General features: G+C 36.4%; 1 protein-coding gene across 2 annotated transcripts in view; it reads left to right on the top strand.

The window, feature by feature from the left end:
- ARFGEF1 (ARF guanine nucleotide exchange factor 1) overlaps nucleotides 1–23,504 on the top strand; it is a 76,895-nt gene that overhangs the window by 15,084 nt on the left and 38,307 nt on the right. Inside the window, exons 2-14 of one of the 2 annotated variants that reach the window (XM_070747883.1) lie at nucleotides 4,913–4,943; nucleotides 5,946–6,102; nucleotides 6,940–7,086; nucleotides 8,822–9,001; nucleotides 11,395–11,665; nucleotides 12,246–12,359; nucleotides 15,217–15,392; nucleotides 18,444–18,577; nucleotides 20,354–20,588; nucleotides 21,952–22,051; nucleotides 22,186–22,325; nucleotides 22,420–22,528; nucleotides 22,916–23,117. In XM_070747883.1, the coding sequence (XP_070603984.1) occupies nucleotides 4,913–4,943; nucleotides 5,946–6,102; nucleotides 6,940–7,086; nucleotides 8,822–9,001; nucleotides 11,395–11,665; nucleotides 12,246–12,359; nucleotides 15,217–15,392; nucleotides 18,444–18,577; nucleotides 20,354–20,588; nucleotides 21,952–22,051; nucleotides 22,186–22,325; nucleotides 22,420–22,528; nucleotides 22,916–23,117 (1,996 nt within the window). Of the gene's footprint in view, nucleotides 1–4,912; nucleotides 4,944–5,945; nucleotides 6,103–6,939; nucleotides 7,087–8,821; nucleotides 9,002–11,394; nucleotides 11,666–12,245; nucleotides 12,360–15,216; nucleotides 15,393–18,443; nucleotides 18,578–20,353; nucleotides 20,589–21,951; nucleotides 22,055–22,185; nucleotides 22,326–22,419; nucleotides 22,529–22,915; nucleotides 23,118–23,504 lie in introns of both variants that reach the window. The other variant, XM_070747882.1, reaches the window with a different exon arrangement.

The following is a 23,504-nucleotide window of genomic DNA, read 5'->3' as shown; positions in this document are numbered from 1 at the left end:
CTTTTGGTATCATCAGTGCAATCCTCTTGCATCATTTCCAAGCATTCCAAAGAGTATGAGACTATAACCTAGTCACTTGCGGCCTTAAAATATAAAAATCATACCAATGATTGTTCTCTTAATTACATTACTGTAATATTCAATTTTTAAAATGTATAGTTCTTTGGGTATTGAACATGCACCATCATTATTGCAGGCTTGAGGAAAAAGGAATATTTGCTAATTTTTAGATTTGATTAATTGTATAAACTTTGAATTTCCCCCAGTGATACTCTTTGTTTCTTAAAGGTTATATTTCTACATTAGTCAGCACATGATTCTGTTGTAGAGAATTGCAATTTGTTGAATAGCAGGGATCTATTTTCATAGATAAAAGCTCTATAACTTTGTTTTCTGATCTGGCATTTACCGTATTTTTGGAATATAAGACGCACCTAGATTTTAGAGGTTGAAAATAAGGAAAAAAGTATTCTGAACCAAATGGTAGTAATTCAATATATACTACCATTCAACCAAATGGTAGTAATTCATATATTATTTAATAAAATACCAGTGTAGCAGAATATGTTTTACAAACATGTATACTTTTTATAACAATGTACACTTTTTACAAACTTCAAACTTGACAGCTTTAAGACTAGTGGACTTCAACTCCTAGAATTCCTGTTTCAGTAATGCTAGCTCAGGAATGGAAATTGAAGTCCACAAGTCTTAAACTAGACCTAACCCAGAGGTCTTCAAACTTGACAACTTTAAGACTAGTGGACTTCAATTCCTAGAATTCCTCCTCCAGTCATGCTAGATGGGGTAATTAGAGGGCAAAAACAGGCTAGTTTTTGCAAAAAAAATGGCGTTGGGTTTTTTTTCCTTTCAAAAATGGGGTGGGAAAGGGTCTGGGAAGTTTGCAGGGAGCTCCTGGGTGCTGGGGGATATTAAAAATGCCCCTATTAAATTAACCAGATTAATTTGTGACAGTTTATGTCCAGGTATTTCTTTGGTAGGCTTTTCTGCTGACTTGTTTTGATCATTTAATTATTAAAAACTTTGAAGTTTAGACTTACTATAGTTTATTCTCAGACATATACTTCTCGTACTTCATTACTGCAGAAAATGTCTGGGGAAACTTAATTTAGCTTGAGTGGTTCTTTTTTCTTTTCCTATATGTTACAAAAGTAATATATTTCAGGCATTCCTCAGCTCATTATGCTCAAATGTATGCCTTCTGGCAGTTCCTCAATAAGTAAAAAAACCCCTGAAATCTGAATTTCAATTAGTGCTCACTTACCATGTTTGGGGCTGCCAACTCTGTCACTAAGTGCTGCGGTCATTAAGCATAAAGTCATGTGACCATATTGACTTATGATAACAGCTCTGTCTATGGTTGTTAAATGCCACATCACATGATAATGATTTCCAACTTCCCACTGGCTTCCCCATTGACTTTACTTAGCAGAAGCTGGCTAGGAAGGTTGCAGATAGTGATCAAATGACTCTGGGATGCTGCAACCATTGTAAATTGCAATTCCCTGACCACAAAAATGCTGTAGCTGCAACTTTAAAGACAGGTTGGAAGTCTCCTTTCCCAGGATCATCATAATTTTATTGCTAAATAAAATTTATGAGGTAAATAAATGAGATACTGTAGCATAAATATTTGTGTGCAAGACTGGCCTTGTCTTAAAAATGCACAAAATATTCAAGTCAGACAATCTCATATGGATTAAGGATGGTTAACTGATGTTTCATTATGTGTATGTGTGTGTATCCATTCACCCACACACACAGAATTTTCTTGCAAATTCAGTATTTTGTTCTTTGTTGAAGAATAGTTGAAATTCTATAGCCCTCTTTTTATATTGGCTTTTATGATCCTTTCTTTTCTGGATCTTCATTTCTGTTTTCGAAACATTGTGAAACACTATTAATATTAACACTGATGCTTTAATTTAAAAAACACCCACAGTTTTTATTCTGCAAAAAGTATAACCCTAGTAATTTTTCTCATGTATAAAACTGTAGAATAATACCAAAATACCAGAAGTAATTGCATAAATAAAATATCTTTTCAACAAGAAAGTGCATATTGGCAAAATTATTCTGTAGGACTACCATATTTTTCAGGGTATAAGACACACCTTTTTACCCCCCAAAAGAGGGAGAAAACATGGGAGTCTTACATCATCTTATACACCAAATGTAGCCCTATCCAGCCACCCCCATCCTTTGGCCTCTGCCTCCCAGCAATTAACCACCTTGCAGCAAATAGAGCCTGTTAAGCCAGGCAACTCATTACCAGTCTCCCGAACCTCAGCTGATTTGAGGCCAGTGCTAAACTGAAAGTGAAACTAGCTGCAAGGAGGCAAATTGCTGGGAGAGAGACACAGATTTTTATTTTCTGCTGAACTGGATGCAAGGAGATAAGTCAATAACTACAATTAATGTCTGTAGAATGTTCAAATTATTAGTCTTATTTTTTAAAGACTGCTTTATTGTTCTAGACAACAAAATGAAGAAGCTTTTTAAAAAAATAAGTGCTTGATCTGAAAAGGCCCAGTGATATTTTATCTTCTTTTAAATAGCAGAGAATAACTATTCTTCAGAAAGCCAAATCAATTTTAAAGATCTGTAAAAGTATGATCTGAAATGCAACAGCGTCCTGTTTTAGTATTAAGATAAGGCAGCTGAGTTAAACCTTGACTTAGTCATGTTTGGAGTAGATCTATTTAAATAATTGGGAGGAGTTAGTGTGACTACATTGAGAAAACTTTTACACATGCACAAAAATACACAGCAAACACAGGCAGAATTTTTTTCCTTGTTTTCCTCCCCCAAATCTAAGGTGCATCTTATACTCTGAAAAATATGGAATACTGTATTATATTACGGAAACCAAATAATACTTTAATGCAGATACATTAAAAATCTCTATATATATTTAAGAAAATTCTAACTGGTTCATTCTTCATGACTTAAAATTTATAACGTATTTGTAATGATGATAAAAGGAGGGAAATTGATGTGTGATATTTCAAAAGTTTTTTCATTCTGAGTTTGTATATTTTAATATATTGTTTTGAATCAGTGATAAAAGATGGGAATTTTTCACTATTTCTTATCCATAGAAAATGTCTCATTTTAAAAAGCAGTTGAAAAACCAATAATGAAATAAATTTGAGTTGAGCAGTAAATCTAATGCCAGTAAGAGCTGAACATTTTATGTGCAACAAGCCATAGGGAAAATGTATTTACTCTTATTAATTTACTGCCTAACTCCCAAATGTATTCTTAATATTAGTAACTATAAGTCTCCTTTGCTTCAAAACAGCCCCTCATATGTTCATATAGTTTTTTGGGAGATATTTTGGGAATGACTTGGCACAGTTATTTTTCCCCAAGTTCCTGAATCTTTTCTATATCTCAGGGATTTCCTGTTGATGAATAAATACATTATAATAATAAGTATTATCTTAAATGCACAGTATTTATATAACTCTCCTACTTTCAAATGAGGACAATATAAATAATAAACAAGAGTTCGGTACAATGCAGCAAGCTTTCAGGCTTGGGGTCCTTATCTTCTATTGTAACTTTTATTACTGGACATTCTTAGTTGTTTTAAGTTTCATGGAATATGATTATAAATAAAAAAATATACCAAATAATAGAGAAAATACCTATAGAAGTGTGTTTAATGTACATAATCAGTATGGTTAATAGTAAGACTAAATAGATACAAAAAAGCATAATGAGTTCCTTCATGAAGTAGAAAGGCTTATCATTTGAATTGGATTCAATCTTAGGGGAAAAGGGGTATTGAAATTAGTCTTTCTTGAGACTGACGAATCTTAGTCCTTGTTCCAGGCTTTAAGATGATTAAAGGAGTAGGAGATTATGATTTTGATACACATTTTGGAAGTGAAGCATTAAGGAGAGACATGCAATTGCCCCATAGAAGAATCAGTCTCATAACCACACGTTTTTGGTTGACCAGGCAAATTTTTGCACTTTTTGATGATGTTGCCCCAAAACTATGTAAATAGGATCACACATAATATACAATGGAACTGTTGCTGATAATTCTAGGGATTTATTATTAATTAACATTTGTAGGTGACTGCTTTATGTTTTTTGCTTTTTGTTGTTTTATTTGTCATTATCAAATTTATATCTTCAAATTATGTTATTTGTGAACCCAGAAAATCCCAGACTGTATAAACATCCCAGATTGCAGAAACACCCTTCAGGTTGTCCAGCAAATCTGGAAAACAGAAAAATCAGGGAATTATCAGGGAAATCAGCGGTTCGCGAAATATCAGGGAATGATTACGCATGAGTCGCAGAGGGTGTTTAGATGCAACAACAGGAGGGGGGAATAAACTGTATTAAAATGTTTAAAAGTCAGGGAAAAATCATGTTTATAAAAATGGATCCCGCTGCCTGGCAGAGTCAAGCAAAAATGAGATAACTGTGGCAACAACTTGCTTCCTCAGCTACCAATATTTCTCCATGGCTTAGCCGTTTCTTATGACATCATCTACGACCACGCCTTATTTAGATCGCAAGTTACAGAGAAATGTCAGGGAAATATCAGGGAATTTCAAAATGCTTTCCCCTTGACACCCTGTCCTTAGATGATTGCAAATTTTAAAGCCATTTATCATATATTTCTAGATCTCCCCCACAAATATGTAAAAGCAATGCAAGGAATAATACTATGGATGCTATTGGATTGATATGCTTTCCCCCATATTTTATATTATAGGAGAATTTGCTATTTATATTTATTTAGTAATGGAGGGGATAAATAAGTTTAGCTTCTTAATTGGAAATGTTATATATCAGATGTGGGAATTAGTTTTATTTTATAGTTTTAATCATTCTTATAAAAAAGGTTTTATTTGCTTTTTTCCAGAGGAAATAAAAACAGAAACTGGAAAACAAAGGTAATTTTGTTCATATTAAATATAAATACTTAAGTTTGTAAAATGATTATAAGCACAAATATCTGATTCTATATGGGGATTAAATCTGCCATTCATTCTGTATTTTTAGAGAGAATGATTTATTAATTACCTTTTTAGTACTTTATCATGTCTGAAATGCAGAAACTTCATAGGACATCTTGGCAGAGTTCATACATAAACATATATCCATAATATGATTTTTCTACTTTAGTATGATATTCATGTCAACTAATAGATTAGATTCAATGGCTTATTTCGCAAACCATAGATTACTTAGTGTTATATAAATTAGTGTTCTCTAAGTTGGTTTTGTAAAAACAAAGAAGAAATTTAAAATTTCATAGTATATAATTTCTAATAGCTTTGGCTTTGAAGGAAGTTAGCACCTACACCTCTCCTAGAAAAATGAAATATCCTTGGAAAAATGGAAAAAGAAGAATATATTTCCCTGGATGAGAAAAGGAGAAATGTGTTTTAAAGACAAAGCAGCTTCTTGTAGTTCCCTGCCCCACTTCAGGTCCAGGGTGATGGGGTTAAGACCTTCACCCCAGGACACAATAGGATTAGCCCTCTGCTCATCTCATCCCATGGCACCTGAGCCAGTAAGGCTCAAGCAAACTTGGACTCAGAACAGCCTACAGAGTTGTCCCTGCATGGCCCCACGGGAATCTGAGAGCCAATCAGAGTGCATTTCTTGCACAGGAGCAGGAGGCCCAGGGATGGAGTCCAAGAAAGGGCATAAAACCAAGGGACTCTCAGCATCTCTTTTTTCTCTTCTTCAACATCTTCAAGCCATGTGATCCCCCTTTCCCCAGGACCTCAGCTAGCTATGTAAATTAACTATGACTTGAAGTATTAGTTTTAATGATAAATGTTTTACAATTTAAGTATACAACTGAAGATAAGGCAAGTATAAAATAACAGCCTTAGCTATTTCTGAGTTCATATTTAATTCATTTATTTTATTGCCATTTTATTTAGTCCACCTCATGGAGAAGCAAAACCTGGCTCAAGCACTCTTCCACCAGTGAAATCAAAGACTAGCTTTATTGAAGCAGACAAGTACTTCTTACCATTTGAATTAGCATGTCAATCCAAGTGTCCCAGAATTGTTAGTACATCGTTAGATTGTTTGCAGGTCTGTATGAACCTATATTTTCTGAAATACTGTATATGCTATTATTGCCTACTTTTAATGTTCTTTTTTAGGGAAGGTTTTTTCATGATTGATTTATCCAATTATCAATGTAAAAAATGATTTAAATATTTTATAAAAATTAAATTTGGTCTAAAGGAGATGCTTTTGTTTTGTTTTTTAAAAAAGCTTATTAATTGAGTGGTATAATTGGTATAAAGGCAATGGTCTAGTTAATGGTGAAGCAATACTTTTAAATGTTGTGAGCCACAAAATTCCCCCCCCCCCCCCAATTATGATAGTGACTTTATGATTTTTTTACTTTTCCTGTGATTTTAAATAATCAGAAAAATTATTACTGTTAATCATAATTTTGTTTTGCTGCTACTCATGGAAACCCATTTAAAGCCAATAACCAAGTCATTAATAAGCCATAGTTCAGTTGTTTGAAAAAGGCAATCACTGTGAACTGGGGAGAAGAAAATACCCAAAAATATTCTTATTTATTTTTTATCCCAATACAAAAACAATAAAGGAAAAAAATACCCCCCCCCCCAACTTGCTTGCTGACAACAATCAAATGAGTCACTTGATGGGCTCTATCATTCTGAGATCCCCACACTCATGTCTTCATGGCCTTGTGAAAATGTATCCAAATGGTGTCCAGTTTTTTCTTTGCAGGAATAAGGATAAAGGGATGTTTATTCCTAAACAACTCCAATATTTATTTAAACTTGAAACTTACTGTGATTTTTAGATGAAGATTTCCCTGGCTGAAAAGCACAATGTATAATATATTAGCTTTGCTTGTTCATTATTGCTTACTTGCTTTATTTCCAGAAACTTATAGCCTATGGGCATTTGACTGGTAATGCTCCAGATAGCACTGCTCCTGGGAAAAAGTTGATTGATAGAATTATTGAAACAATATGCGGCTGCTTTCAAGGTCCACAGACAGATGAAGGTGTTCAACTACAAATTATAAAGGTAAGCTTAAAATTATTGATAATCGTATTTGAATTTGAGAAGTCCTCCATGGTTGTGTTTGATTTTTTAAAAATAGTGAACAGAAGTTATGAGTCTAATGAATATTTTCATTCACATCTAAAAATGTCATTATTATAGTTATAGACTGATATTCTATATCATACATAGAATGTATTCACATATTGAAAGTAAAACAGTTGATATAACATTTCTGCACCTCTGTAAAAGTTAAATCAAACTGAAATTTCATTTATCGTCCAAGACCAAAGAAAAAGGCAAAACAATACAATAACTATAAAAAGAAATCTTTGATCATAGTGGATATACACTGGATAGTTTAATAGTACATGTGGGGACATATTCTTGTAACCTACTTTTAATTAGCACCTCAAATTCAAGCTAGGAAAAATAAATGATTTATCTTCATATTTTATTTATTTATTTATTTATTTATTTATTATTTAGATTTGTATGCACCCCTGAAATATCCCTGATTTTAAAAGATTATTAAATGTTTTGGTACCAATTTCCCAAATTGTATCAAGGATTTTACTGAAATGTAAATGTGTGTCGGCTAAGTATTCTTAACTTCAGTGAAAGGAGTATAGCTACCAGTTCTAACCAATCCCAGAAATCCTAGTCCATTACAGCACAATAAAGTCCCTCCATTGTAATTCAATAAATACTTTTTTTTTTTAGACTTTTAAAATATAATCTGATAGATTTCTTATTAAATCTTATAATGCTCTGAGATCTTAGCTGGATATGAAATTTGTGTAAGTTTCCAGTTTATCAAATTGATCAAATTCTTATAGGATTATTTTTGTTTATAAGGATTTGCATAAATTAATATTGATTTCAAACTGGCCCTGACCTAATTATAATAATTTATTATATTTATATCAGATGATGTTTCTTGATATCTTAATACTGACTGAGACAAATAAAGTCCTGATAACTTAGCAGTGTTTGTTACAAAGAAATGAGTTACATTACCATATATACAAACACTAATTCTCCGAGACCGCCTTCTGCCGCACGAATCTCAGCGACCGGTGAGGTCCCACAGAGTTGGCCTTCTTAGGGTCCTGTCGACCAAACAATGTTGGCTGGCGGGACCTAGGTGAAGAGCCTTCTCTGTGGGAGCCCCCAACCCTCTGGAATCAGTTCCCCCCAGAGATTTGCACTGCCCCCCACCCTCCTTGCCTTCCAAAAGAGTTTAAAAACTCATCTTTGCCACCAGGCTTGGGACTTTTAGATCTTTCCCCTGACCATTGAATGCTTTAAGTATGATTGTTGAATGATTGGTCGATAAGTTTTTCCTTTTAATTGTTTTTTAAATGTAGTATCAATTGGATTTATATTATTGTTCAGTTTTTTATATATGCTGTGAGCCACCCCGAGTCCTTGGAGAGGGGCAGCATACAAATCCAATTAAACAAACAAACAAACAAATAAATAAATGCATTATGGAGTTTTAGTAAAAAAGCCATTTCTATGCAGCTCCTATCTCCTTTAAAGTTTTGATGCCTGTAGATTGGAATATAGTACATAATTGACAGATTAGTTATGCATTATGTATGTACATATATGGCTCACCATTTGCAAAGTAAATTCATGAATTGAGCATGTGCTAATCACACATAAAAGACCTGGGAGATATAGATATATATACAAGATTTATAAATAAATAACTGCAGATCTAACTTTGTAAATAAATGTAATGTATTTTTAGGCTCTATTAACAGCAGTAACATCTCAACACATAGAGATACATGAAGGAACCGTGTTGCAAGCTGTGAGAACATGCTATAATATTTACCTTGCAAGCAAGAATCTCATAAATCAAACCACAGCCAAGGCTACTCTTACACAAATGTTGAATGTAATATTTGCACGCATGGAAAACCAAGCGGTAAGTTTCTTTGTACCTGTATAAAATATTGTTCCAAAAATATCTTTCAGCTCTAGGAATAGCAAACATTTAGGTTTGCCAATTGAATTGTACAAGTGGTATAAGGGAGAAATGTTCCAATTCTGAAACATCCCATTCCAACCTTAGTAGGTATGTTCCAATGTTGGAACAAGCCTTTCAAAAACACTGGAAATCATTTGACCAAATATGAAGAAGTTCAGTCTTATTATATGTGCTCTGACTTTTGGCTTTGAACTTAAAATAACTGAATACCCATTTGCCAGACATTACTTGTTTCATATAGAAATCTTTGAGTAGCAGTTGGTCTTAGACTTATATACCACCCTACAGTGCTTTTACATTCTGGGCGGTTTATAATGTCAACATATTGCTTCCAGCAATCTAGGTCCTCATTTTACCAACCTCAGAATGATGGAAGACTGAGTCAATAGAGCCCATCAGGATTGAATATGGGCAGAGATGGCCTGCAGTACTGCATTCTAACCACTGCACCACCAGAATAACTAAAGGACTGGGACTGAGCATGTGCACGAAATCATATGGCTGTGAGGTCAATAACCTCCTCCTCAGACCTATGCCCCTCCCAACTAGCAAAGGGGTTTGAGGTGGTTGGGTTCTAGCAGTGGTGAGTCTTTCCTTGAAAGATGGGGTTCTTCCGGTTTTTAAGGAGGCATTGTTTCATCCCCTCAAGCATTGCTAAATCCCTTCATACTAGAAAATTTTAATCCAGTATCAATGGTGGTACAATAGCATCAGCCAATCCTAGATTAAGGTGATTGTCTAGATCCCTTATCTGGATCCCTTTTAATCAAGATTTATATCTAGATAGAAGCAGAAGGGGACGTGATCGCTCAGTGGTTAAGATGCTGAGCTTGTCGATCAGAAGGTCGGAAGTTCAGCTGTTTGAATCCGTCCCAGCTTCTGCTAACCTAGCAGTTTGAAAGCATGTAAAAAAAAATGCAAGTAGCAAAATAGGGACCACTTTGGTAGGAAGGTAACAGTGCTCTGTGTGCCTTCGGCATTGAGTCATGCTGGCCACATGACCATGGAGGTGTCTTTGGACAGCGCTGGATCTTTGGCTTAGAAACAGAGATGAGCACTGCCCCTAGAACCGGAAACAACTAGCATGCATGTGCAGGGGGACGTTTACCTTTACCTTCTAGGCAGAAAAAGAATTGGTCATGCTTTTGAATAGCCAGGATGAGGTTAGTGCTTTCATCTCAGCAGCCTTCAATATTATCATCCATGGTATCCTTCTGGATTGACTCTGTAGAGTGGGAATCAACAATACTGTAGTATGCTGGTTCCCTTCTTTCGTTTGGAGCTGGTACTGGTGTTGATTGAGAGTGAGAGATCCTATCCTCAACTCAAGCTACAGTATGTGAGGTTCTGCAGGGCTTGGAATGCTTTATACTCCTGTTTAATATCAACATCAAGCCTTTAGATGAGGTCATTCTCCACGTGAAGTGAAGTATCATAAGTACACTCAGTTGTACATCTCTGCCCCTGGTAAACTTAGTCTTAGTGCCTGGAGGCTGCAGGAGTTCATATCGGAAGATTTAAAACTCTACATGACTTTGGGGCCAGGTTATTTGAAGGACCATTTCTTCCTGATTCCATCTACCCATACAATCAGGGAAGATATGTTATAGTCCCACCTCCAATGGCGTTCCATGTTACAGAACCCAAAAGCAAGTCTTTTCTCTATAACACCTATCATATGGAATATCATTCACTCTAAAGTGAGATTAGCTCCAAACTTATTGGCCTTCCAGAAATATCTCAAGTCATTTTTTTTCAGTGGATCTGAGTATCCCTTGGGAACAAGCAGCCTTCAAGAGGTCTTTATTACATGTACGTTTTTACATGTTCCTTCGTGTTCATGTTTTTATAGTTATTTTAAAATGTTTTTATTATTTTGCCTCCCATTCTCCCATTCATGACATGGGTAACAAGATAGATACATAGCTAGTCGAAAGATCTGTTATTCATAATTAAATATATATATAAAATTAACAGTATTTTCATATGTTTGGGCCATGTGAAAAAATAGAACAAATTCCAAACTTACATCAGACTCTGTTTTTAAGAGAAAGGACAGCTCTTATCTTCCAAATAGTATATTGGGAGTTGTGATCATAAAGTTACTAGATTCAGACCAAAAACTGAATTGTATTTAATTAAGATGATTAAAAGAATCTAATGAGCATTCTTTATATACACATATTTTTAAAAACCTTGTATTACAATAAAATTTTAGCTCTGTGCCAACTTTTAAAGGGCTCCAACTATACAAAATAGTATTTCTATCAAATATAACCTGTACTCATTAATCATGTTTTATTTTTCATATAAATAAATACAATTTATAGCTTCAAGAAGCCAAGCAAATGGAGAAAGAGAGACATCGACAACAGTATCACCTGCAGCAATCTCCTTTAAGCCATCATGAGCCTGAATCACCTCAGTTAAGGCATCTTTCAGAAGAAACTGTTGATCAATTATCCCAGGATCATGAAAGGGAGCATCATACAAATGATGTGGACAAAAGCCTTCAAGAAGATACAGAAATAGAAAATGGGTCTGATATTTCTAGTGCAGAAAATGAACAAACGGAAGCTGATCAAGCAACAGCAGCAGAAAGTAATAATCAGAATGGGATGGTAGAGGGCATGTTATTATCTTATTGTCAAAATGTCTTAAGCTGGAAGTTAGGAATATACTTTCATCAAACCACATTACTGATTTGAGGTAGAAATTGAAGTTCCAGATGATATACCTTATGATGTCTCTGGAGAAAGGGCTTAGGCAATTTTAATGAGTAAAATAGAAGCTTTTTAAAGGTTTAACAATTCTTATTTTGCATTAAATGCCAACATGTATGTTGCTGACATTTGACAGATTTGCTTTATTCCGGATGCTTCAAAAATTGAGCTGGAAGGACAAATGTCACATTGAGTTGCCTTTTTCTATAAAAAGTTCATTTGGTTAAAAGTTACACACAGTTATCAGGTTTTAATATTATGGTTATGAATTTTTAATGAACATCAACTTTGTAGTAATTTCATATTGTTTTTTAAAATGTATTTGCTAAAAGCTTATAGTAAATGTTATGAACAATCCTAAACATGTATTCATATAGCATTTATAGTTTATAAATATGTTGGTTGACCAGACTGGATTCCTGATAATTTAAAATAATACTTTTGTTTTTCTTTTGTAGCTCTAACTAAAAACAATGCAGGGTCGTATGATGGAGAAAGTAATCAATGTGAAGAAACAGCTCAGGATGTTGTACAGAATATAGTCCAGGAAATGGTCAACATAGTAGTAAGAGGTAGTATACTTTCATCAAACCATATTGCTGATTTGAGGTATAAATTAAAGCAATTTTATAGGAGGAGTTGATGGTAAAGTTTTGTATGTGCTAATTTGGGAAAATATTAGATAAAGCAATAATTTTATGATTTTAAAAATAAAATAAAAATAGATACAGATTGGGCTGTTTTCCAACCCCCAGAAACAGTCAGTGCAGTTCAGAGAGCTGTAAGAGGATAACTTTTCACTAGAAGGTCACTGAATTCTTTTCTCTTGAAGAAAGAGAATGCAGAGCCTAAGGGCTTTTCTGTTTTTCCCTAGAAAATGACCTGAGCCCCCTCTGGAGGCACATGAACCGTTGACCAGCTCAGCTCAACTCTGCTGCGCATGTGCCTCCCACTGACCAGCTGGTTTTCGGGTCAGACACACACATACTTTCTCCTCACTTTCTGCGGCCCGTGCCTTCTCAGATTCTTGGAGATTCCACCCCAGCGCTGTTGGAGCACGCAAAGCTTTCCCTCCCTCCCAGCTCCATTTGGGGAAAGGAAGCTTTTATTTGTTTGTTTGTTTGATTGATTAATGACTTCTATGCTGCCCCTTTCCCCATTCCCAGCTTTGTTTGGGGAAAGGAGGCTTTCCCCCCTCCCACCGCTGTTTTGAGAAAGGAAGCCAAAACAGAGGGGAACATGCACGCATGTGCCGGGTGTGGAATGTGCGGGATGGGTATTGCATTATGGGTGTGTGCAGTCAAGTACGTGCAATAGTGTACGCACATACACTTTCAGCACCCGAAGGAAAAAACGCTTGCCATCTTTGCTAAAGGGCAATTTTTTCCTTGGGTGCTGAAAGAGCGTGAGCGCGCGTTAATGGGCATGTGTGAGTGCCCACAACCATAATTCAGTGCCTAAGGAGGGTGAAAATAGCTTCCCCCACAGCCCAAAGGCCCTCTGGAGGACAGAAATGGCCTGCTTCCCAACTTTTGATGGGCCCAGTACATTTGTGTTTCGCCCTCCCGAGGATCCAAAGGCTTCCCTGGAACCAGGGGAGGGTAAAACGTCCTCCCCCATCCCCCCCCAGGGACTCTCTGGAAGCCAAAAACGTCCTCCCGGAGCCTCTGTGTGAGCCAAAAATCAGCTGGCCAGCACACACATGCACGTTGGAGCTGAGCTAGAGCAATGATTTAGGTGCCAGCAGGTATGGCTGCGCGTGCCACTTGTGGCACCCGTGCCATAGGTTTGGCATCACTGCTATAGGGTAAACCTGGATTTATTATTTGTTTAAAGTTAATACAAATTTTGATAAAACTTATAAGATATTAAAATCAGCCTGGAGAGTTGGTCTTAGTTTATCAATTACTGATTCCTGAAACATAGATGATAAAGTAAAATTATGAAATACAGATACAGTGGTACCTCTACTTAAGAACTTAATTCGTTCCGTGACCAGGTTCTTAAGTAGAAAAGTTTGTAAGTAGAAGCAATTTTTCCCATAGGAATCAATGTAAAAGCAAATAATGTGTGCAAACCCATTAGGAAAGAAATAAAAGGTCGAAATTTGGGTGGGAGGAGGAGGAGGAAGAAGAGGAGGAGGACAAGTGGGACTCTGAGGCAGCAAGGAGGAGCACACGCCTCCCATATACCCGGCGTGAGGCTGCCTTCCATACACTGCTTCAGAGAGAGAAACCCAGGGGAAATGGCAGGAAACTGGCAGGGCCTTCGTGCTGCTCTCAAATTTCCTGGGAAATTTTTCTGGGCTCGGGTTCTTAAGTGAATAATGGTTCTTAAGAAGAGGCAAAAAAAATCTTGAACACCCAGTTCTTATCTAGAAAAGTTCTTAAGCAGAGGTAGAGGTTCCACTGTATTTATAAATTTAAAGGGAAGTTTAATGGTGTTTAAGCAAATGAGACAGCCTGGTCTAACTTAACAGGATTTGAGAATGTGCTATTTTTTTATTGCCAGGTTTTTCTTTTATGTGTAAGCCCTTTGACAGCACGTTCTGCTCTAAAATAATTACAGTGGAGTGTGTGTGTGTGTGTGTGTGTGTGTGTGTGTGTGTGTGTGTGTGTGTGTGTGTTTGCGTTTGTGGCATTTTCTGAAATGTTTTGTCCAATCTATTAAAAAATTCCTGTTTGGATCCTGACTCAAAAGAAAGCTAAAAAATTAAGCATTTATTGTAAAAACTAAGTAACTTACAAATTGACTGTGAATCATTCAATGAACATAAAAATAGTCCTAGACAATTCATCTTGGTATCCCAGATGGAGCTAAATATATTTTAATGCACATGATAATGGTTCTGTTGTAAGTTATCTAGTAAACAATCATGATGTAGAATGTTAATCATACAGCATTTACACTAATTTTTAAAGAAATGCTGAACAAATGTTGATATGGCATCAAGAAGAGCACACTGATAATATTCAGAGCAATGCTGTATATTTTGAGTTGGTTTTCTTTGTAATATTATTACCCAATGTACTTAAAATATTCATGAACTGGGAGAGACATGGTAATAAGGTCAGCCAATGAATACGCAAAGTAACTAAGTCAGAGAATGGGAGCTTAAATACATCTGAGTCAGTGCAGAGAATTGACCTGAAACTTAAGCTAGAAGGCTGGGCGTGGTTCAGCCCGCTCTGAACTCAAAACTAGAAACTGTTTGTAACTTCTGCTATGTTGAAGAACTCTGCTCCTGGTATTGTAAGTGCTCATCTATTATAATGTATGTAAAGAAGTTAACGAATCTACTGAATCAGTTTGTCTGTGTGTGCTTTCTGGAAATGATTTTCTGCAACAAACTCTGACAACTTCTAATTGTATAACTAATTACTTTTAAATGCCATGATTTTACTATATGCCATAACTCTTTTCTTTTAGATATAGGTGAGAGATTGACTGAAAAGATTGTGATTGATGGACCAATTGGTAGTTTAGAGGATGGTTGTGATAGTGAAAATATCCAGGCAAATGGAATTCCAGGGACACCTATTTCTGTTGTGTATACACCGTCATTACCTGATGACAGGTTATCTGTCTCTTCCAATGATACTCAGGTACAAGAATGAATGATTATGCTTTGAAAATATGGAATACTAAACTTTTAAACTGATTTGAGATATATTTACAGTCAGCTGATGCAACTAGCTTGTAGGATAGCATCTTTAGTACAATTGCTTTGAATTGGAATTATGTGAATCAATAAGAAGTATAGGACACAGATAATTTATATGCTATAAACTAGTTTTATATATAATGTTGTTGCAAAACAGTACCTTTTTAATGTTTTTTTCTATATTTTCACAGCAGTAAAAAGATTCATGTGCAGAATCTTGGCTTGGTAAGAAATGGCTTAAGAAACATTTGTTCTTTAAGCCATTTCTGTACTTTTACAATTTCCTTTGTGCTCTGCATATGGATTTAAAGTTCTATATGAAATTCATTGCTGCTTACTAATGTAAAAGTATATATTACATAAAAGTATATGTACAGTAGGGTTTCTCTTTCATTTCAGTTGCTTTGTTAGTATGTGGTAAAATACTGATGTTTTTACTGGAGCTAATGTCTTTTACACTTATAACTGGCAAACATTTTCTTTTACAATTGTTTGGCACATGAATAAAATGCTAACAGTGCATTGCAATGCTTTCATTGTATTGTTTGAAAATCTGTTCCTATTCTGCAAGTATATAATTTCTAAAATAATTATTCTATCAATAAATTACCAATATGACCAATGCTTGATATTCAGGGTCATATTAGGATTGGTAATTATCACATTTTTTCCTAGAACAGATGTAGCACTAGCACAGTTGGCAAGCAGAATGGTGCCTTGGGAAATGCTCATTCTATTCTTATCACAGATTTATTTTAATAGACAACTGAATATTTTGAAAATCAGTTCTTGACATGCATGGTTTCTTCATCAGTTACATATGTTTGTGGAATGAATTAATGAAATAAGCATAAGCATAGAGGAATGCATTACTTAGATAAATATACAATGATATAAAAGGAAAAAAATGTGCATAGTGGAATTGCAGTAAAATGAAAGCGATATAGCATATGATAAATATGCTGAAATTTAGACAGACAGACAGACAGACAGACAGACAGACAGACAGACAGACAGACAGACAGATAGATAGATAAAAATTAACACATGGACTATTGCAAAATAGTAATTCATGATAAGTATCCTAGCATTACTGAGATTTTTTTCTGAGATTAAATGTAATCACCAAGGCCAGCGATGGCGAACCCTTTTTTCCTTGAGTGCCAAAAGACTATGCGTGTGCATTATAGCACATGCACAAGTGCCCACACCCATAATTCAATGCCTGGGGAGGGTGAAAACCACTTCCCCCACCCCCTGGAGGCCCTCTGGAGGCCAGAAACTGCCTGTTTCCCATCTTCTGGTGGCCCCAGTGTTTCGCCCGCCCCAGGCTCCAAAGGCTTCCCTGCAGCTGGAGGAGGGTAAAAAAAACCCTCCCCTATCCTCCCGGGGGCTCTCTGAAAGCCAAAAACATCATCCCAGAACCTCTGTGCAAGCCAAAAATCAGCTGACCAGTGGTGTTGGGCGAACCGAACTTGCATAGTTAGGGTTTGTACCGAACTTTGCTGTGTTCGGCATGCCGAACCTGAACTTTTAAAAAAGTTCATGTTCGGCGTTCATTCAAACACCGCGGTGGGCAGGAGGGGAGGTGGGGAGGGCTCTGACTCAGTGAAGCTGGTTGAGGAACTCTGGGAGTAGATGTCCACCCCAGCGCTCTTTGGAAAGGGGAGGTGGGCAGCGGCAGGCAGAGGGGAATCCCCCCCCACTCCCCCAGCCTCCGTGCCGGTGCCCGGCTGTCATCTTCTGAGAAGAGGAGGAGGAGCCAGGTGCCGGTGCGGAGGCTGGGGTGGACTTCAAATCCCAGAGTTCCTCAACCAGCCAACCTCACTTTTAGACTTTGTGGACCAACTCCCATAGGCAGGCAGAGGGGAATTCCATCCACCCCCACTCTCCCAATGGCTGCGACATCCGAGCCTTTTCCGCCGCCAAGTTCATCCGAACCCAAACTTCGTTGGGTTCGCCCAACACTACTGGTCAGCACAGACATGCACATTAGAGCTGAACTAGGGCAACGGATTGTGTGCCAGCAGATATGGCTCCGCGTGCCATCTGTGGCACCAGTGCCATAGGTTCACCATCACTGACCAAGGCTATCTAAAGTGGTTTTTAATTTTTTATTTAATTTGTGATTTGAAACAAATTGAAAATAGTCTAAGCTTTAAAAAACACACAAATATACCCCCAAAACCCTCTGGTCATTTTTAATTTGTTTCAGGTCAGGAAGAAAAAGTTTGTTAATAATTGAAAATATTAATCTCATAAAAGATTAGCAATAGTTGTGTTTTTAAGGAGAGAGAAAAAGGAAGTCTTTGAAGTAGAAGACTATATAATAATAAAGTAAGACTGGTTTGTGATTGTTAAATTCAGGGCTCTAGAAGCCATAATAATTTGATGTGCTGGTGCCTGGAGGCTGTGAGGGTCTGGATGGGAGTCAACAGGCTCAAGCTTAATCCAGACAAGACTGAGTGTCTGTGGGTATTGTCTCTGAAGGACTATAATTCCTGTCCATCCTTGGTGGGAGGGGACATTAATCCCCTCAGAACAGGTTCGCAATTTGGATGTCCTCCTAGATTCTCAGCTGAGATTGGAGCAAAAAATATTTGAATGGTTATTTTATGGGTTTTGAATTATTCTTTTATACTGTTTTTAGATGTTGTATACTGCTCAGAGTCCAGAAGGAGTTGGGCAGCCTAATAATAATAATAATAATAATAATAATAATAATAATAATAATAATAATAATAATAATAATAATAACTAAAATATTACATTTGCAGTTATAGGAATATGTTTATTTTTTTTAAGTTAAATGTTAAGTAATAATGATTTGTAGAAATATATTTACATTTTAGTCCATATAGATTAAGGCAGTCTATAAATACAATTAATCAAAGTTTCATTGTAATTTTGCGTAGCCTGTTTTTTTCTCATGTAAAATAATTACATTGTATTTTAATTATATAAATTGAAAATGAAAATATTTTAACTTCAGGAATCTGGAAATTCTTCAGGACCTACACCTGGTGCTAAATTTTCCCATATTTTACAAAAGGATGCCTTTCTAGTATTCAGGTCACTGTGTAAACTGTCTATGAAGCCTTTGTCAGATGGACCACCTGATCCAAAGTAAGTTGGCACCATTTTTCTATGAAATATTCAAGAAATTAAAATATAAATTAGCAGTAGTTATAGATTCTTCTCCCATTTCCAGTGTAGTACAATATATTATTATGAAATATTGTATTAGTAGGGTCCTTGATACTCTCACAGAGCTACAAATACAGTGATCCCTCTATTATCGCGAGGGTTCCGTTCCAAGACCCCTCACGATAATCGATTTTTCGCGATGTAGGGTTGCGGAAGTAAAAACACCATCTGCGCATGCGCGCCCTTTTTTTCTATGGCCGCGCATGCGTAGATGGTGGAGTTTGCGTTCCCCGCCGCCCACGCAAAGGGGAAACCCCGATTCGGCTCCTCGCTGCTGCTGCGCTACCGAGCAGATCAGCTGCTGGGCGGCCGAAGGAACCTTCCCTGGGTCTTCCCCCTCTTGCTGGCGGGCGGGCGAGCGGCGGGCATCAGCGAGGAGCCGGGGTTTCCCCTTTGCGTGGGCGGCCGGGAAGACCCAGGGAAGGTTCCTTCGGCCGCCCAGCAGCTGATCTGCTCGGTAGCGCAGCAGCAGCGAGGAGCCGAATCGGGGTTTCCCCTTTGCGTGCGGGGAAACCCCGATTTGGCTCCTCGCTGCTGCTGCGCTACCGAGCAGATCAGCTGCTGGGCGGCCGAAGGAACCTTCCCTGGGTCTTCCCGGCCGCCCACGCAAAAGGGAAACCCCGGCTCCTCGCTGATGCCCCCGCTCGCCCGCCCGCCGCCCGCCAGCAAGAGGGGGAGAGATAGAGAAAGAGAGATAAGGAAAGAAAGAGATGAGAGAGGGAGGAAGAGAGTGTGAGAGAGGAAGAAGCAAGAGAGAGAAAGAGAGAGAGAAAGAAAGATGAGAAAGGAAGGAAGAGAGTGACGTCATCGGGTGGAAAAATCGCGATATAGCATTTCGCGAAGATCGAGATCGTGAAAATCGAGGGATCACTGTATTCTCTTCTATTAATGTATGTTATACAATTATTTAAAAAAGAGTGGTTCTTGACGCTTAGTATATATGAATCAGGTATATCACTGTATATTTTATTAATTTGAGATTTATAGACAAACTACATTTTGCCCTACAGCAACAAGCACAAAACAGATAATCTCAGCTATTCCCCATAGATGATGGAGCTAGCATTCAGGATGGGTTGTCCTCATCCACTCAGAATGAAGATAGAGTATGTTATTTTTGACAGTATCTGCCCTGCTAGGTCCCAGCTTTGACTCGGTCCTCAGACTGGACAGAAGTGGCCAGTTTACCTAAATTGATAGCTTCATCCAAACATCGAATTGTCATAATGTTGCTTCACAATCATGATTTGGGCTCCCAGCATCCTCTTCTGAACATGGAGGACCCCGAGGAGGGTGACAGCTGAACTTTGGCTCCTGCCACTGCAACAGCTATTGTGTCTGTGGGTGGCATGGACTGTGAAGGGCTTCAGCCTGGTCTGCCATTGGAGCTGCGCGCTCCTGGAATTAACAGTGGCAGGGAAGACAAAAGGGCCAACAATACTGCGGCAGTAGTTGGTGGAGCTGCTTGCTCCTTTTTCCTGGCTCCCCTTTCAATTGAGAAGGTGTATGTCAGGTAAGACCAACGCCCCATTTAGTCATAGTTTATTGTTTAGTTTATTTCTGTTTTTAATTGAATATTATTACCTGCTCTTTACCGATGGTTAGAGAATTTGGAATAATTATGGTTATTTTTTTATTTCTTAAAAAGAGATTTCTTCATAAATGATTTCTGATACTAAGATTGTATCTTTCTAGGTCACATGAATTGAGGTCAAAAATCCTGTCACTGCAGTTGCTGCTATCTATTTTGCAAAATGCAGGACCAATTTTTAGGACAAATGAAATGTTTATTAATGCTATTAAGCAGTACCTTTGTGTAGCATTGTCTAAAAATGGAGTTTCATCTGTTCCAGAAGTATTTGAACTTTCCCTTTCTATATTCCTGACTTTACTTTCAAATTTTAAGACACATTTGAAGATGCAAATTGAGGTAATGTACATTTATTAATTTAACAAGTGTACTTATTGTACTATAAACCGATGTCACTGAGAGGCTTGCAGTATAAAAATATTAACAACATCTAATCTATTTTCAGTTGATAGGACTTGTTTGCCTTCAAAACATTGTCCTGAATCAATAATTAATAATATAAATTGTTTGCAAATTATTACTATTATAAGACAATAAACTATAGCATTAAATAAGTAGATATCTTATCTTCGATAACCATTCAGATACTGACATTTGAATTTAAATTTGATTATAGTCTTCTTATATAGAGGTCGGTATATCTGATATTATTGGCCTACTTCCACATATTAGATTATATGTGTGCTTTGGGGTACCTAAATGGTAATTTCTTTGTAGAAATATGTGCAAATTGGAAATCTAATATAGGTTTTTCTTTTTAAAAAAACACAATGATATACTGTAGTTATAAAACATGAAATGAAATATTTTGTATTCTGTTTTATTTATGGAGAAAGTGAGATACAAATATAAATAAATAATTAAAAATGATAAAACACTTGTTGTTAGGCGCCCCAAATATAGTATTGTATCTTCATTTATGTAGCCGCTTGTGCATTAAATTTCTTTAGCAGTGGTAATAACAGAAGAATGCAGGATTTTGATTTTGTGAATATATTCTAAAAGCAAAAAATGCTTATAACTTTTGAATATTTGAAAAAGTCATGAAGAAGATTGATAAAATGTCTGAGTCCTTAATCACAATTTCTTATTCAGCAAAGGAAGTTGTTTTGAAATTGAAAAAAGTTATGAATTCAATATTAAGAATCCAGCCAATAAACACAGATGATTGACCATAAAATTTATATTGATCTATCCACCATCCAGAAACTCTACTGAAAGTAGTTCTTTTAGGCTTGTTTTTTCAGGCTTATGTTCAGTGTATCTTCTTCAATTTTATTTAGCAAGACATCAAAATCATTTGAATAGAATTTAAATGTGTTAGATATTTAAGTAAAACAAATTACTGTTTAAAAATCGGATGCTGTGTGCTCCCTGACTATGTTTAATCACAAGTTTCTTTATGAATTATTTGTTCAAATCAAAATTTTACTTTACCACATATAGTTGTCTATTACTTCAATAGAATAATTTTCTTGTACATAAGTATAAAGTTATGAAGCCAGGAAACTTAAATAGCAGTTTACATTTTCCTCAGGAAAAATAGCATAAAGATCTGGTGCTGGAGCCTGTTTGGGGATCGGGGAGATCGCACTGTCTCTCAGGAAAAGGCTCATAGGTAGTTTTCTATCTGTATTTATAATGAAAAGTATAGAAGGCAGAAATTTTTCAAATAAGCAGATAACATCTTTATTTTTCCTAGGTTTTCTTCAAAGAAATTTTTCTATATATTTTAGAAACTTCCACTAGCTCCTTCGATCATAAATGGATGGTTATTCAAACATTGACGCGGATATGCGCAGGTATTACTCCATTGGGCATGTTATAGACTTTAAAATGGCTGTTCAGATATCATGCTTGCTTGAGGATTTTCACTGTTATACTTATTTCTGTACTTGATAAAAGCATTTCAATGTAAATTCTATTTTCTTTACAGATGCCCAGAGTGTAGTAGACATTTATGTAAATTATGACTGTGATTTAAATGCTGCAAATATTTTTGAAAGACTAGTTAATGATCTGTCTAAGATTGCTCAAGGAAGAGGCAGCCAAGAACTTGGCATGACCAGCATTCAAGTAAGTACCATGCCACATTTTTCATTTTTAAAAATTAATAATGATTTAAAATTGCCAATAATCTTATTGTTTTTATACATACAACCTCTTATAGGAACTAAGTTTGAGAAAAAAGGGTCTTGAATGCTTAGTGTCAATACTGAAGTGCATGGTGGAATGGAGTAAGGATCAATATGTAAACCCCAACTCTCAAACAACCTTGGGTAAATTATTACTTTATTTATTATAATGATCATAAATAAAACTGTTTTCTAGGATTTCCATATTTTGCTGGACTAAGCTAATTGTGAATTCTGAAGTTTCACAGTCATTTCTCTAAAACTTCCCCTCTTAGGGATTCCAGGATTTTTAAAAAAATCTTCAAAAATTGAAAACCTCCTTCTTTTAAGCGATGCAAATATAGAAGAGCAACATTTTAGAATTTATTTTATATGCATTCTACAAAATGTTAAATGTAAATTTATGCTATTGGAACTATGTAAACTCTTTTATTTCTCATATATTTAACATTACTACAAATAACACTTAGTATGCTGTTAGTCAATAAATACACTTTAGAAACATACTTTTGTTTTTCTTCTCTTTCACAGGACAGGAAAAACCCACTGAGCAAGAAAGTACTGAAACCAAACATCCTGAGACAATTAACAGATATGGAAGCTTGAATTCCCTAGATTCCACAGCCTCCTCTGGAATTGGTAGCTATAGCACCCAGATGTCTGGTACAGACAATCCAGAGCAATTTGAAGTTCTAAAGCAACAGAAAGAAATAATAGAACAAGGAATAGATTTGTACGTTTTATTTTTTTCACTCAAAATTCATGAATTTTAAGAACTTTGTTTTTTGAGCAATCTCTTCATTTTAAATATCCTAGCAGATAGCACAACACTAATCTTAAAGATAAACCTAATTAACTTTAACTTGTCAAGGATTGTGAAGAAGTGTAACACACACTTTCCATTACTAGAATTCCACTTAGAACAAGGGTCCCCAGCCCGTGGGCCATGAATTGTTCAGAACTGAGCTACCTGAAGCAGCAGACAAGTGTGCACACACACGGTCCGTTTGCACTAGTATGCGGGTGCTTGCCACTGCCCATGTAGAACCATCCCATCCCCCCCCCCCGGCCCATCAGTCCACAAAGCTAGAAAGGTTGGAGAACTCTGACTTGGAAGATA

Source organism: Erythrolamprus reginae, chromosome 3 (genome assembly GCF_031021105.1).
Source record: "Erythrolamprus reginae isolate rEryReg1 chromosome 3, rEryReg1.hap1, whole genome shotgun sequence".
Lineage (NCBI taxonomy): Eukaryota > Metazoa > Chordata > Lepidosauria > Squamata > Dipsadidae > Erythrolamprus > Erythrolamprus reginae.
Note: the sequence above shows the minus strand (reverse complement) of the source record. Positions and strands in the feature narration are given on the sequence as shown.